The sequence below is a fragment of the Euprymna scolopes genome, chromosome 12 (genome assembly GCF_053919585.1).
Source record: "Euprymna scolopes isolate OS-2025 chromosome 12, ASM5391958v1, whole genome shotgun sequence".
Taxonomy (NCBI): domain Eukaryota; kingdom Metazoa; phylum Mollusca; class Cephalopoda; order Sepiida; family Sepiolidae; genus Euprymna; species Euprymna scolopes.
Window position 1 is genome coordinate 815,321 of NC_136493.1, and position 17,419 is coordinate 832,739.

The 17,419-nt window shown below is 32.8% G+C and overlaps 1 protein-coding gene across 1 annotated transcript in view; it reads right to left on the bottom strand.

Moving 5' to 3' along the window:
• The window catches only part of LOC145291142 (integrin alpha-6-like), a 337,376-nt gene that overhangs the window by 80,572 nt on the left and 239,385 nt on the right, over positions 1-17,419 (bottom strand). Inside the window, exon 2 of the mRNA XM_080136659.1 lies at positions 5,434-5,555. Within this exon, the coding sequence (XP_079992785.1) occupies positions 5,434-5,555 (122 nt within the window). The remainder of the gene's footprint in view (positions 1-5,433; positions 5,556-17,419) is intronic.

Here is a 17,419-nt window from a genome sequence, read left to right on the forward strand (position 1 = left end):
AAGGCCTAGAGGCCACTTGATGATAAAGGTTACAATAGTCAATTGGACTATTACATTACTAATCGTTAGTAATGGAAATTCAGTAAATTTGTTAACTTAAGTGGAACAGCTCATCAAGAACTTGTTTACATTGGACTTGAAGATAACCATATTGTAGTCAGCTGGAAAGTAGACAAATGGAAGACTGTTCCACTGGTGTGCAGTTCTAAGAAATAAACTTTGTTCATGGAATCTACGTTTAGGTTTAGGCACAGATAAAAAGTGGGGGAAATTATTGATAGCGTTTTCAGCTAGACTAGTGTTTCTCATGAAAGTTTGGCGAGGGGGAACCATAGATTGGAACTCAGACGAGCACTTGCCATGAAAATAATGATAAAGCAGAGACAGACTCACAACATCTCTTCTGTGAGAACGAGGTTGCAAGGAAGAGAAATGAGCATTCCCTACTAGGCTACGAAGTCTATTTTGAACTCTATCAAGGCAGGATTATTCCTTTTTAGCAGTTCCTGCCCAGATGTGGCAACAGTACTCCATCCTTATACATACGTTGCTCTTTTATATTTTAATTTATGCAGATTGTGTATGCATTATTATAGAATCAATCCTCTATTGAATATTACATATTACAAGGAATAATTTGTCTGGTGGACTAATTCACAAAAAAAAATTTTAAATAATGATAATGTCATTCATCAAAATCTGTCTGTATCTGTTTACAATAGCATGTCAGCTGTTATTGGGCTTGACAGTCTTTAAAAAAGTCTTTCTTCTCTTATAGATAAAAGGAAGAATTTTTATAGGGGAATATTTTACATTACACCAGTCATGGTTACACCGGTGTAATGTAAAATATTCCTCTGTAAAAATTCTTTTTTTTATCTATAAGAAGAAGAAGACTATTTTTAAGATCAGAACATATCTAAGAACACTGCCAGAAATATAAATTACTTTTGTGTGAAATTTGCAGAGGATAAGCTCAGCCAATTTGGAACTTATGAGGAAGGAATTCGCGCGCACGCACACACACACACACACACACATAAAGTGACTTCTATATAATAGTAAAGATTTATATCCTTTTCACACAATTGTTTCAATAATATTGTGCCTGCAGAAACTTTCCTCCTTAAATACAAGTCAGCTGCTCAATGATTTTAAAATCAGGGAAAAGAACATTTATTTTTTATGCTTTTAAAATGAATAGAAAACGCGAGCGCCGCGTGCGTGCGTGCGTGTGTGTGTAATGTGAACAGATCAATACTTTAGCTATATTCCTCATGTCAAACCCTTAACATCTAAGGAAGAGATTAGTTTACAGCTGTTTTTCGTGACACTATTCAATTCTTTAAATTTTCATGGCACACTATTCAATTCTTTCAATTTTCGTGACAAACTATTGAATTCTTTAAATTTTCGGGACACAAAATTGAATTCTTTAAATTTTCATGACACACTATTGAATTCTTTAAATTTTCATGGCACATTATTGAATTCTTTAAATTTTCGTGACACACTTTTGAATTCTTTCAATTTTCATGACAGACTATTGAATTCTTTCAATTTTCGTGACACACTATTCAATTCTTTAAATTTTCATGGTACACTATTCAATTCTTTAAATTTTTGTGATATACTATTCAATTCTTTAAATTTTCGTGACACACTATTCAATTCTTTAAATTTTTGTGACACACTATTCAATTCTTTAAATTTTCATGGCACACTATTCAATTCTTTAAATTTTCGTGACACAAAATTGAATTCTTTAAATTTTCGGGACACATTATTCAATTCTTTAAATTTTCGTGACACACTATTCAATTCTTTAAATTTTCGTGACACACTATTCAATTCTTTCAATTTTCGTGACACACTATTCAATTCTTTAAATTTTCATGGCACACTATTCAATTCTTTAAATTTTCGTGACACAAAATTGAATTCTTTCAATTTTCGTGACACACTATTCAATTCTTTAAATTTTCGTGACACACTATTCAATTCTTTAAATTTTCATGGCACACTATTCAATTCTTTAAATTTTCGTGACACAAAATTGAATTCTTTCAATTTTCGTTACACACTATTCAATTCTTTAAATTTCCGTGACACAAAATTGAATTCTTTAAATTTTCGTGACACACTATTCAATTCTTTAAATTTCCGTGACACAAAATTGAATTCTTTCAATTTTCGTTACACACTATTCAATTCTTTAAATTTTCGTGACACACTATTCAATTCTTTAAATTTTCGTGACACACTATTCAATTCTTTAAATTTTCGTGACACAAAATTGAATTCTTTAAATTTTCGTGACACACTATTCAATTCTTTAAATTTTCGTGGCATACAAACAACTTTGGTCGAGCTGAGAGATTTATTCTTTTTTTATAAACTGTTATCCTCATCTTTATAGTTTTTGTTGTTTCACTCCATTTCGGCCAACTAATCCTCTGAGCTGCTTTTAGTAAGATTGGAACTTATCTTCTGACAATTCTCACCTAGAACTGTAGAGACTCAACATCTTTATCCACTGTGCTACAGGCCCTGAAGGCAGAATTACTAGGGATACAATTACAAAACTCAATATTCTTATCCTGAAGAAGGTCAGAGGATTAATTGGCCAAAACGTGGTGAAACAACAACTATGAAGATGATGTCAAAAAAAAAAAAAAATGAACACACAAATTACTCAAAAGAAAAATAAATAATAATAATAATAATAATAATAATAATAATAATCTGTTTTTCACTTGTAATTTCCACCTATAAATTCTTTGCGGCACACCAATAACTATGCCGTGACATCGAGGTTGGGATCCACAGTCTAATGGAAAACAATTAATTGTCTGAGAATGGGATTGATTTGATCAAAAGCTGCTATGACCAGATGAGGCTACAAAACTGACCCAATCATCTGCGGATGAAGAGGACTAATACAATGCAACACAGCTTTGCCTGCATTCTACTGCTCAACCAATGCAGCTTGAACGCATCTTGCAGAATAAAACAATAACGTAAAGGACGAAATAAAAAAAGTGAAAAACAGTTGTATGACCACATGCTTCAAAAACACACAAAAAAGACCAATGTTTTGTTATCTCTGCCAACAAGATTGTTTTTTTTTAATAGAAAATACTACTCACACAAGTGGCAACACCTCTGTTTAGCTTGTCAAGTGACATGATTACAGAAAAAAAGAGAACAAAAAAAAGATTAGTTTGTAGACAGATTCTTTATATACAAGGTCCCTTCAATAATTTTTCAGACATTTTTTGTACAGACATTTAAAATTGTTGTAGACTCTTGAAAATTCATGTTATTGCTATATATCTTATGAGATGACTGCCTAATTTTTATGATTTCAGGTTCAAATGAACAGCTACAGCAGGAATTGGAATACACCCTACTAAAACCTGATGAATTTCAAAATGCAATCTGGTCGAGAAGATACTCTAGAAAAACAATGTGCAATTAAATTCTATTTTAAACTTGGAAAAAAAATGTCACAGAAACGTGTGGAATGCTTCAGACTGCTTTTGGATCATCTTGCATGAATCGAGCATCAGTTTTTGAGTGGCATAAGAGATTAAAGAAAGGCAGAGAGTCTGTGAAAGATGAAGAGAGGGATAGGAGGAGCAAGGTAGTCAGAACACTAGAGTTGATTGGCCAAATATAGAATTTCATGGATAAGGACCGTCGTGTGTCTATAGAGACAATAAGTGCACAGTTTGATGTTGGTGTAGGAACTGTATACGCAATTATTCGCTAGGAACTGAAGATGCAGAAGATTGGTGCAAAGTTTATCCCAAAATATTTGACCCAGATGGGCAGCAAAACAGTTCCTCACCCTCCCTATGGTCCAGACTTTGCTCCCTGTGACTTTTGATTATTCTCTAAGCTTAAGGAAAACCTTAGAGGCGGTTATGAGACAACTGAGAAGATGAAAGAGGCTGTGACGAAGGTCATTGACATGCTCACACAAGAGCACTTCCATAGGGCTTTCCAGAAGCTGTTGGAACAGTAAAACAAGTGCATTGCAGCCGGAGGAGATTAATTCAAAGGAGACTAGTTTCATGTGTGTACTATCAATAAAATTTCCCACACAAAAAAGTCTGGAAACTTATTGAAGGCACCTCATACATGTGGTATTAATTTAGATATGAGGGGAATAGCGGCTATAAAAAGGATGAATTGGAGAGAACAGACAGTAGAGTTTTCGACAGTTGATAGAGAGCGTAGATATTGAGAGTTGGTGTTGTGAATTATAGTTTAAGTTAAGAGGAGTTAGTATGAATTGCAGCATTGAAGAAAAGGAGTTCTAACTTTTTTTTTCATTTACAATTTTTGGTCGCATTTGTTAGTTTGTCATTTTTATCTGTGTACAGTTTAGCATCTACCTCACCTGACCAATCATCACCTTTTCTAAAATAGGGGCGATGTTGTGAAATACTTTCTCTTTCGTAGAAGCACTAACAAACTATAATAAACTTTTCCAGTATCCCATTTCAAAATTTTCTATTTTCTTATCACTATTGTTTTAACACTGTTTCATGTGTGATTAGTATATATGTAACTGTGATAAGTAGTCATGTTATGTTTCTTGAAAATCTCAGGATACAACTTAAACTAATTCCCCAAAGAAGAAAAAAATGTGATTCTACTTTTATTTAAGCAATTTCGTGTTAAACAGCATAACAAAAATTGGCGGTAAAAATAAATACAAGAAAAATTGTTTAGATTAATTTGAAAATATTAGAAAACCAAATATTATGAAATATTTTATTAAATGATTAAAATCTTTTTTTTTTTAACTTTCAGTATAATACACCTTTTTCAAAAAATGTTTTCTAGTTTGTTTGTTTTTTATTCATTTTTCTCTCCCTTTTTCTTGTGATATTAACCTCAAGGGGTCAGCCCTTGTGTAAAGAGAAAAGGATATATCCGGTGTTTTAGACTCATGCCAGCCACACAGCCTGTTTTTAACAGGGGTTTGTTCACATCTTCGAAGACATTTTTTTCATAAGGTTAATTTGAAAATATTAGAAAACCGAATAATTTTATAACATCTTTTATTAAATGATTAAAATCATTTTTTTCTGAAATTTTAGTGTAATACACTTTTTAAAACAAAAACAAACTAAAAAAGAAAACAGCAATCTTTTAGAAAAATATTTTTGTTTAAACCGCAATTGAACCATGATACTCGACTTTTGCAAAAAAAAAAAAAAAAAATTAAAATAAAATAAAAAAAGCAGTGAAAATTTAAAACAGTTTTTTTTCTTTTTTTAATGAAAGGAAATCAGGCAGATCACATAACATCATATACAAACAACGCTGCATCCAAACCTTGCTGTGACATTAATCGCATACAGATGCACACCACAACATTGCTCTATTTAAAACTGAGATATGGAAATTAAAACTTACTTTGGTTAAAATTAACAGTTTCACAATTATAATTTCTATCAATTTTACATTTTCCAATCGTTCCTGGTTGCAGGATGTTGCCATATCTCGAGTCATTTGCTTGCGGAGCACCAACAAGAAATCTATACAACAGAAAAAAAAAAAAGAAATTAACATTATAAACATTTATTTTAATGAGGAAAAAAAGGGGAGATAATCAGGATAGTAAAGACATAAAATTATATAAAGAAATTTAAATTTATAGAAGACAATACAATACAGAGGTGTAACAGAGAGACAAACTGAAGCAAATTAAGATATGATGGTGGAATAATGAGCTATGAAAACCGTTATAAAATGTTAATGTCACCACAGACGATAAAATAAAATAAAAAATAAACAAATGAAAATGGGTTCTAGATACAAATAAATAAATAAGATTAAATATTGAAAATAAAATAAATAATATTGAATATCAACAACAGCTCCATATTACTAAATTTAAATACGTCTGAGCTCCAACTACGGTACTCTCTTACTAAACTTTCACAAATAACACTCGACTAACTACAAGCCCTGTCAACAATTCCCTCCACTATCTGTGCCTAAATCTAAATGCAGATTCCAGAAACAGTTTCTTTCCTAGAACTGCCCGCTTGTGGAACACTGTCCCATTGGTTTGCTTCCTGGCCGACTACAGCATAATAGCTTTTAATTCTATTGTAAACAAGTTCTTTTTGAACCGTCCCCATAAATAATCAAATCCTACCCAACTTACACCATTAACGATAACTATGCTACAGTCTTAAATTCATAATTCCTTATCCTCAAGTGACCTTTAGACTATTGATAAGTGGTAACTACTTTGTAAAAAGAAAAAAAAAATTTTTTAATTAAATAATTTATACATTTAAAATAAATAAAATTCTACTTTCTTCGGAATTTGCTTATTTTCCAATAGCCCCAGCACGCATATCTGAAAGTCAAACATGTTTGACGAAAGGATATTTCTCAAACTATAACGACACGTATACTCCACCTGATCATCCGACACAAATAAGAACACACACACACACACACACGTATGTATATATATATATATATATATATATATATATATATATATATATATATATACTAGCATAGGTGCCCGGCGTTGCCCGGGTGTTTGGAGATGTATGCTGAGCAAAAAAAAAAAAAAAAGAAAACGGTCAATTTTTTTAACTTTGACCCCTATTATGACCCCGTAAAATTTATTGTTTTGGGCTCAAATCAAGTTATTAAGTTAGATCCATGTCCAAGAAACCTATATATAAAATTTCAAGTGTTTAGACCCAAAATTGTCCGAGGAGTTTGGTAGAAATCTCAAAGGTTAAATCATTGAATTTTGACCCCTTAATAGCCAAATTTCTGTCCGAAAACCGATCACATCGATTTTCCTAAATCTCAATACCCTGTATATCAAATTTCGAGTCTGTAGACTAAAAATTGACAGAGTTATTGCATAGGGAAATAGACGCACAGACACGGTCACTTTTATAGATATACTAGCATTTCAGCCCAGCGTTGCCCGGGTGATTGGATGTGCATGTTAAGCAAAAAAAAAAAAAAAAAAAAAAAAGTGGTAGTAGGAAGGCAGGCTCGAACCCGTACCGCAAAGGAGGAAAAGAATGGGGTAAAACCTAACGTTTATGTTGTTACGACCACCGCCAAACCGGAACTGACATTTTTTTAAATTAAGGCTAGACAATCTAAAGGAGAGGATAACTTTCAAAAATATTGGCGAAAAAAGTGACCCCCCCCCCGTAGAAAAGTGCCTAGTTGAAGGGGAAGATATTAATGTTTTTAGCCAATTTTTCGATATTTGTCGTATGAAAGGTCGACCTTTAAAACGATACTGATCTTGGTAAAATCCACCGCTTCTATTAAAGGTTTAAGGCAGACATGCAAACAGACATACATACATACATTTATATATTGGTAACTAAAAATTTTAGACCCAAACTGATGAAAAAGCTTGCCCGATCTCTGAATACCCTTTATGTAAAATTTTGAATATTTAGACCAGAAATTGTCTGAGTAATTTGGAAGAGACCGCAGAGGTCAATTTTTTTTAACTTTGACCCTTATTATGACCCCTTAAAATTTATTGTTTTGGGCTCAAATTAAGTTATTAAGTTAGATGCATGTCCAATGAATCTATATCTAAAATTTCAAGTGCGTAGACCCAAAATTGTCGGAGGAGTTTGGTAGAGTTCTCAAAGGTCAAATCGTTGAACTTTGATCCCTTAATCGCGAAATTTCTGGCCAAAAACCGATCACATCGATTTTCCCAAATCTCAGTACCCTGTATATCAAATTTCGAGTCTGTAGACTAAAAATTGACAAAGTTATTGTGTAGGGAAATGTACACAGACACACACAGAGACATGTTCACTTTTATGTACATATATATATATATATAGGTTAAAAATATCCAAAAGTAAAAACCATTGAATTTCAATGAGGTTGTTGATAGTGCTCAATTAAAAAGCGCAAGATATTATTTTATTCAATTTAGGTAAAGAGATTTCCATAAGTCGCTACAATGAATTTACTGTTTTAGTCTTCAAAGACATCGTCAGGTGACAAGAGACCTCAAGGTTAGTCAATTGTTGCCTGATGATGTCTTTCAAAACTGAAACAGTAAATTTATTGTTGCAATTTATGGTGATTTTGTTTACGTAAATCGAATAATACAGGTGACCCCCCCCAAAAAAAAAAACGGGCCTCAACTATAATTAGGCCCCGTTTCTTAGTGTTTTGTCCGAATGAAATGAAACTTTGGTCATAACTAGTTTATTATATTCAAAACATCACAGTAATGCTCCTGACCCACTTCCAGTTGTCTGATCTAGCTGAAATTTTGCATGTGCAATGATTTATATCTCTACGGGTTATGTGGTAAATTACAGCTCTGAACTAATTGTGGTTTCTGTTTTACAGGTGTTTGAACTGAGTCAGGTGTGAAATGGAGCCTGTTGAATGTCGAGCAGTGATCTGGTTTTTGTAATTGAAAGGACGCACACCACAGGAGACTTTTGATGAAATGAAAGAAACTTATGGTGATAATGCCCCATCATATGATCTTGTAAAACGCTGGCATCGTGAATTCAAACCTGGCCGGAAGTCTATGGAAACAGCTCCCAGACCTGGTCGCCCCCCCCCCTTCTGCCATTGATGAGGCATCTGTTCGTCAAGTTGAGGCTGCCATTTTGGAAGATCGGCGCATTACTATTCGCCAAATAGCCCAAGATGTTAAGATTAGTACAGGGTCTGTGGAAACTATCATTTATGACCATTTGCATATGCATAAGGTGTCTATCAGATGGATTCCCAGGTTGCTCACACCATTCCAGAAGTGAGAACACGTTGAGTGCTCGAGGATGAATTTGGAGATGTGCCAAGAAGAGGAGTCAAAGTGTTTCAAAAGACTGATTACACAGGATGAAACCTGGGTCCATCACTATGATCCAGAGACCAAAGCTTAGTCAATGCAGTGGAAGCACTTGGGCTCACCTCCTCCAAAGAAGGCAAGGGTGCAGCCCTCCACTGGCAAGGTCATGCTCACAGTCTTCTAGGATCAGGACGATATATATATATATATATATATATATATATATATATATATTACTTGTTTATTGTTATATAAACATGCTCACATCCCGCTGCTACAAATAGCCACTTGTTTCAATCAAACAACAGATATCATCAGGCAGCAACTTGACTATTCAAAAGTTCAATGAATAATAAGCGGGATGTGAGCATGTTTATATAACAATAAACAAGTATTATCAGCTCTTTTTATTGAGCACTATCTAACAACCTCGTTGAATTCAATTAGTCCATTACTTTTGAATATAAAAAAACCCGAGTATATATATATATATATATATATATATATATATATATATATATATATTGGATCAATAAAGGTGAAGTTGCATAGCTTATTTCATCATGATATCTTTATTTGCTTCAGTTTGCAACTACTCATACACTTCTGCATTGTATTTCCTCCTATAAGCTTAAATTTATTTTATATACACATTCAAGCAAACTACATTAAACTCTTACAAATAAAATTGTTAATGTTTCTATCTCTTAGGTGGTTCTGAAAGAATACTATATAATCCGTTTGGTCTGCAATTGAGCCTGGGGTAAAATGGTCTAAAATCAGGAAAAAAAATGTGTCTGCAAAGACAAAATTCAATATTAATTTTTTCCTTGTGTTATTTGGATTCTTCAGACGAGCAAATTGATAGGTGGTGACGCCTATGTAAAAAAAAAAAAAGAGAGTGTTTTCATCTTGAGGCTTATTTTCTAGTTTCATAACCTTCTTCAGGTGTATCTTGTTGATCTCTGGAATCTTTCAGTAAAACTCTGGAGTTTGCACAAGGACCCATGGCCTAGGTGATAAAGTACTTGTTAAAATTCAATTGTAAGTTACACTCTCCTGGAAGGTCAAGGTTCAATCTTCACTGTGGGCGATGCTCAAAATACAATTGTGAATTACTTAGGACTTCTACCTGATCATGGCTGACGTAGATTGAATAAAGGGTTCCATTAGAAATTCCATATCATTACTGCCTGTGGTAATATTTCATTTTGTTAACAATTTATCTTAATCGTTTCATCCTATCCTTTCATTATTATTTTGCAAAGGGAAAGACAAAAGAGAAGTAAAAAACAAAAAAATTAATGACTCAGTTGTTAGAGAGGCTGAGGGGCTCCGGAAGTCCTTTCTTAAAGACCAAATGCTTTATATGGAAAAATTAAATGGCTGCAGACATTTAATTTATCTTTTTTTACAGAGAAGACATGATACATAGCTACAGGTGTAAAGAGTTTAAGAATGGTTCATGAAAAAGAAAAAAAATAAATTACTTAACAAGAAACGCAACAGTTTTTGATTAATCACAAACCAAAAAATGGTTGTAAAAATTATAATTAGTTAGTGTTAAAATTTGAAATTAATGTTTCTCATATTCTAGTTAGTTAGTGTTAAAATTTGAAATTAATGTTTCTCATATTTATTTTAGAAATTATCTTGTTAGTGGTCCGTGAAAAACTTCTGACCTGCTTAGAGGCTCCATGGTGTCCTGAAGTTTGTGATCTAAAGGTTTCAGTTTTGCCTTTTTCTTTAATATTTAGATTTTTGTGTAATTATAATTCAAAAACAATTTAGTTTAATTAATAATTTAATAACACCATCTATCTTTATATGCATAAAAATGAGAATGTATGTAAGGACATTTCTCAACCTATACACTCAAAGATTTTTGATCTACAAACCGGAAATTTGGTATATAGGGAATTCAAACATGTGGAAAACTTTTTAATTGGCTTTTATCCGAAAAAAAAAAAAAAAATAAATAAATAAATAAAATAAAAAGGGCTGCTACAGGGTCAAAATTGAAAAATAGGATCATCGGATTTTTATCTGTTTGTCAACTATTTCACATCTGCGCATACACGAATGGTTCACATTATGTTAAGAATAAGTAGGTTTGAAAACACTTTTTAAAGATCATGTCAAGCTGGCTTAATGGGTATGGTACTTGACTCACTGTCTTTAGGTTTTGATCTCCGCTCGAGTAAATTTTTTACTTACAAAAAGAGAACTGTTTCGAAAAAAACATTGTACTCACATGCACCTGTTTCAGTTTCTTTTTTTAAATGTTTTTTTTTTTTTTTTTACTTCATTTTTTTTGTAAGGAATTTAACGTTATATTTAATACCGGGCTACGCCGAGTACATCTAGTAAATTTATAAAACTAAAGATAGGAACAGTCGGTTACTGACATCAATGAAAGAAAATATCACCACAAATAGTAATACTATTTAATGGAAGAAAAATAGTATTTTATTGGTTTTGCAAACTCATTTCTTCTTGATGCAAAAAGTCTAACTCGAACTCGATGGGTGACCCAACGCATCACATTTTCCCCTAGTTTTCATGAGCATCTTTTACAATATGACACTGTTAAAAATCTCCCTCTCTCCAGGCATTTTTTTTTTTTTTTACTGTTTTCTTGTGTTAACAGACCTTTTTTTATATACACGTTCTTATTGCTCTACCTTATATGGAAGGAAGTGCTGCCTACCGTAATGAATGGTGTGTATTGTTAATTGTGATCTATACTGCAGCCCTATCATTTTGAATACCACTTTTGTGTCTCAAATGCCATTCTGGGCTTAATGCCAGCAATTCTGATAAAAGTCAACTTTAGCCAGCTCAGTTGGTAGAGATTGTTCTTTGTTGTTGTTGTAATGATCTCCCCCCCTCTCTCTCTCTCTCACTCCATACACACAGACCTTAAGTCTGCCTATCAATAGTTGTGTTATGATATTGGCTCTCTGTTGAAGTCTTTCTTATTTTCAAACAAACTCGTTATTAAGTGCCCCCCCGCCAAAAATAAACCATACTTCTGTATGTTAGTTCATGAAACAGTACAGCCTATTTGCCTTCATCATTTTTTAAAGATGCATTTACATATCAGCAGCATTTCCGATTTAACCTGTTTTACATACTGACATGTGTTGGACGGCTTTTAGAAACGGACTTCCAAACTAATCTATCTCTGACCAAGATTTTTATGTATCCCTCTTTCTCTTCATTCCATCTTTATCACTACCCTTCATGTTTTTGTTGGGCATCCCCAGCTACCTTAACTGTTCTACATTTACTAACCCAAGAACGAAACTTATTTAAAACTAGCTGGACGCCTGACGTTGCCCGGTTATACAATATGCTTAAACACGATGTTTTAATCTATGCAGATTGCACATGCATTATTATAGAATTAATCCTCTACTGAATATTATATATTACGAGGAATAAAATGCCCAGTGGACTAATTTGCAATAAAAATAAAAATAATAATGATAATGTCGTTCTTCAAATTCCGTCTGTGTTTACAATATCACATTAGCTGATATTAGGGCTCGACAATGAATGCCCTGGAAAAGTCACTTCTGATTAATGTTTAGTTTTAAAATATGCAAATGAAGACATGATTTGTGACGATTTTAAATGGTACCTCTTTTTTTATCGTAAATGGAACTCATTAATAAGAAAAAATTCAAATAAAATGGTAAGGTACACCTGGGTAATTCAAAGGATCATTCGATCTGTGGTTGAATGAACTACAACTGACCTATATCTCTAGATGTCAACAATCTGTTTTGTTTTTGTTTTTTTTGTTTTTTTTTTAAAGAAGAAATGATTTGCTAAGATTTTATTATCTCCCTTGCCGGTGTAACATAAAATATTCCCCTGTAAAATTATTTTTTATCTATAAGAAAGAAAGACTATTTTCAGGATTGGATTTTTTCAATTTTCGATACTCATCAGATAAATATTTGTACAAAACATATCTAAGAACACTGCCAGACATAAATTACCTTTGTGTAAAATTTGCAAAAGATAGGCTCAGCCATTTCGGAACCTATGAGGAATGAACTTACGCCCACATTCACACACAAAATAACTTTTACATAATAGTACAGATAGAGATTTGAATTCACATTCATTGAAATAAATAATCAGCAGCATCCAAAGTGAGTAGTTTGCAGTGAACATTTAGCAAGTGAAAACAGGAAGCCTTTTTTTTTAATTTTTTTTATTTTTTATATTTCACCCCAAACGAGGCACAGAGCCACTTAGGCGTGAGAGACTACTATTTGGGACCAAATTTGCAGAGATACTATTCAGGAAGTTGGGCAGCAAGATGTCTGTTTACATTACACTTGAGTTACTGCATGTCAGTACAATCAGGGAAGCAGGGGACCGGGAGGGAGTTATAAAGCATTCGAGTAGAAGGTTTTATGGCATCTAGAGATCTCTACACTGTAGGGGTGGGATTTTGCTGCTTGTTGGGTTTGTCGAGTGTATTGTAGTTTTTGAATTCGTCAGAACACTTACCATTGAAATACTTATAAAACAGGCACAAGGATGGCATGTTTTGGTGAAGGGACAAAGATTGGAGTTTAGTTGATAGTTCAGGACTTATTAGGTTGGCAACTCTTTTTTGAGCCCTGTTTAGGAGTGAGAGACTAGTGACAGATGCACCAGCCCAGATGTGGCAAAAATACTCCATGCATGGACGAATAATGGCCTTGTAGAGATACAGGTTACTCTCAGGTGTGAGTAACCTTTTCGCACAGTAGAGAGAAAATAAATTTTAATTCATGCCGATTATGTATTTATTAATATAAAGACAATTCTCTATCGATTATTATATTAAACCTAATATATCAAAACTACAAAAACATATATATAACTTGGGTACCATCAGCTAGAATTGAAACCAAGACATACAACTCTCCACCCTCATTCATTAGCCTCCGAGCCATACCCATTATATATATATATATATATATATATATATTTATAAAAGAAATAATGAAGGCAAAGGGAATGAAGTGTTTGCAAGCAAGGGTAAACTTCAATCTAATATAAATACCAATATTTATATATTGATATATTAATTCCAACCAAAAATAAAAAAGCTCAATGCAAACATAATAGAGAGTAGAGCGTATTAAAAGAGAAAAGAAATTAAAACTAAATTAAAATTTACAATTAAAAATTTATTGTTCGGCTAAATACTCCAAAAAAACACAATTTTCAAAGTCCTTATTTCTCGGAGTTTCAAAGAAGGTTATTATTGCTATTGATTCTTCTTTAAAAAATCACATTCGTTAAAATAACAGTCCATTATTTAATAATCTCTATCAATCCTTGTGCGTCAAATGCATACCATAATACTTAGTCCACTGCAGCTTATAATAAAGGTTCATACAAAATTTTAGACAGATCAACTCAGTAGTTTCCAAGAAAATGTGGAACGGGCAGACAGATTAAGAGAAATATGATATACTAGTAGGCACAATCACGTTGACACACCAGTTCTCATCAGATCACCAAAGTTAAGCAACGTTAAGCCTGGTTAGTACCAGATGGGTGACCATTTGGGAAGGTGAAGTGCTGTATGTACCGCGAGGTAAAATACCAGGTTGAGAAACTGGCACGGTCTATCCTTCTTTCGAGGGTAAATGGGACTCTCTTAAGCCGTGGTAGGCACCCCATCTAGTGATGTCGTCACAATAAAAAAATACCCTTGATAGCCCTGGTAAAACATCAAGTATTCAGCTATCAACAAGATTTGAATTATACTACAAACTCGTATAGTGAGTTCAACCTTGGCTACGGCTGCGCTGGAGTAGGCCACCCAGCGTTGCCCAGTCGTAAAGTACACATAAATATTATATTTTAATTCATACAAAAACTGAGAAATGTGCATGCGAGTATTATGTTTTTTTCTAAACCGTTCACTTCTTATATATTATTTTAATTGGAATTCATTGTTGAGATGAGCATTATTTATATTTATTTATTGTGGACTAAGGCTAGAGGAATAGTTGGCCGAAACATCATGAAACAACAACTAATAAAGATGAGAATAATAGTCCGCAATAAATAAATTAATATTCACTTCTTGTAAATAAAAAAAAATACTCGAGCTGAGATTGAAACCAAAACCTAAAGACAGTTAGTCAAGCACAAAAAGCATTAATTCAGCTTGGCACGATTTTTAAAAAGTGTCTTCAAACCTACTTATTCTTAACATAATAAATCTATCATGTGAATGATTCACGCATGTGCATTCGTAAAACAGTTAGCAAACAAAAAACTGCGATTACCCTCATGGAACAATTTTTCAATTTAGATCCTTTAGCAGCCCTTTTTCTGGACGAAAACTGATTAAAAAGTTTTCCACATGTCTGAAACCTTCTATACCAAATGTAAAATCAGATCAAAAATTCGTTGAGTTTATGGGTTGAGAATTGTCCTCACACACACACACACACACACACACACACACACATTCTCACTTTTATAGTTGTAGTTGCGGTCTTCACAAATTCTTCCTAAGGAATAAGCAAACGGTATGCATTCTGAAGCTACATTAACTAGAGCATTTGTATGTTTTTGATTAAAGTTTTTCGATTATCATAGCATCTATGTTCGCATTTGTAAAACAGAAATCAAAAAATATATAAATTAAAAATGTTAATCAGGGATTTAGGCCTTGGAGCAGGAGTCAACAGGGGTCATCATTGATTCTAGGAAAACACCAATCTTGTGTGATAGTTCTATTAATACAAAAATTGATTTTTTTTTTTTCATCTAAAAATAAATCGGCTAAAACTGAATATCCTTTCCATCAGGCACCCTTTCTCTTACCCCCACTCCTCTTGCTCCCCCTCTCTCATATCAAGTCTCAGATATTATGAGCTGTGCTGCTGATAAAAGAATGCCATAAGTGCTTTTACAAAAAAAAAAAATGGTCCAATAATCATTACTTATACCAATTGAATGTCAATATCCACCAACTATCTTCATTGTTTGCTAAACAAACATTGGCCAGTGAGCTTTAATTGTTTCTTACATCGTGAAAGTGGATGAAATTCCAAAACATACGTTGCTTGTCCCCACCTCCATTCATTTGATATTTGTTCCATGGAGTTAATCTGTCTATATATCTATAAAAGTGAGAATGTGTGTGTATGAGGACACTTAACCTATATACTCAACGAATTTTTCATCTACAGACTTGAAATTTGGTATATAGAGTATTCAGACATGTGGAAAACTTTTAATCAGTTTTCAGCTGGAAAAAAAAGACGCTAAGGAGTCAAAATTGAAAACTGGTACGAGGTGGGGGGGAGAGTCATCAAATTTTTGTGTCTCAATGGATATATATATATATATATATATATATATATATATATATATATATTCATCTATCTATTGGAAAAAAAAAAAAAAAAAAAAAAAACTTCCCCAAATCTGGTCGATATATCATCTCTCAGGAGTCATGTTTGAAAACTCAATTCTGACATGCCTCAAATGTTGTTAATATAATAACTCGAATTTGTTTTTTGGTTTATGGCATATCAACCCCCTTTTCTTTTTTCTTTTTTTTAGTCATTTAATGTTAGCAAATCCAATAATTTGAGGAAAAGTGTGATTAAAATAAATTTTCAGAGTCTTATTTAATTATATTTACCAGCTTAAAAATATTATGTTATTCTGAAAAACAATTAAGTCCACTACACAATCCAACACAACTAAGTTCGTTTGCTTATTTTAAAACTGGTATAAATTAATCAGGAGGAACTTTTCCAGGACATTCATCGTGAGGTTATATGACGAGTTGGCAAACAAAAAGACACAAAATTTGATTTTAACAAAAGTGTTTATCTTTCAAATTCTTCAAATCTTAAATATTCATGATGTTGATTTATTTGCAACCAATCAGATGACGTTTCATATAATCTAAAAAACAAATTTTACTTATGAGATTTTAGCATATACTTTATGCCAAGTCTTGGTTAACCCCTTTTTTTCAATGGAAATCACTTTAGACAAGGTATAAAGCCATTTGCTGTCAGGAGCTAGAAAAAAAATATCTCAAGATTAAAAACTGGTCAATGTTTATGCACATATGTAGCCAATAATATGTATAAATAAATACACACTATATATATATATATATATATATATATATATATATATATATATATATATATAATTAGGTTGGTGTAAAAATGATGTCGTTTACTGATTTTTTTTTTTTTTTACATAGGCGTCACCACTTATCAAGGCCGATAGGCCACTCAAGGATAAGGGTTAAAGAGTGTAGAGTAGTTAAAAGGACAATATAGTAATCGATAGTAATGGAAGTTCGGTAAATTTGTTAACTTAAGTGGAACGGCTCATCAGAAACTTGTTCACGTTGGACTTGAAGACAACCACATTATAGACAGCTGGAAAGCAGGAAAACGGAAGACAATTCCACAGGCGTACAGTTCTAAGAAAGAAGCTTTGATCATGGAATCTATGTTTAGGTTTAGGTACAGATAAACAGTGGGGAAAATTATTGATAATGTTTTCAGC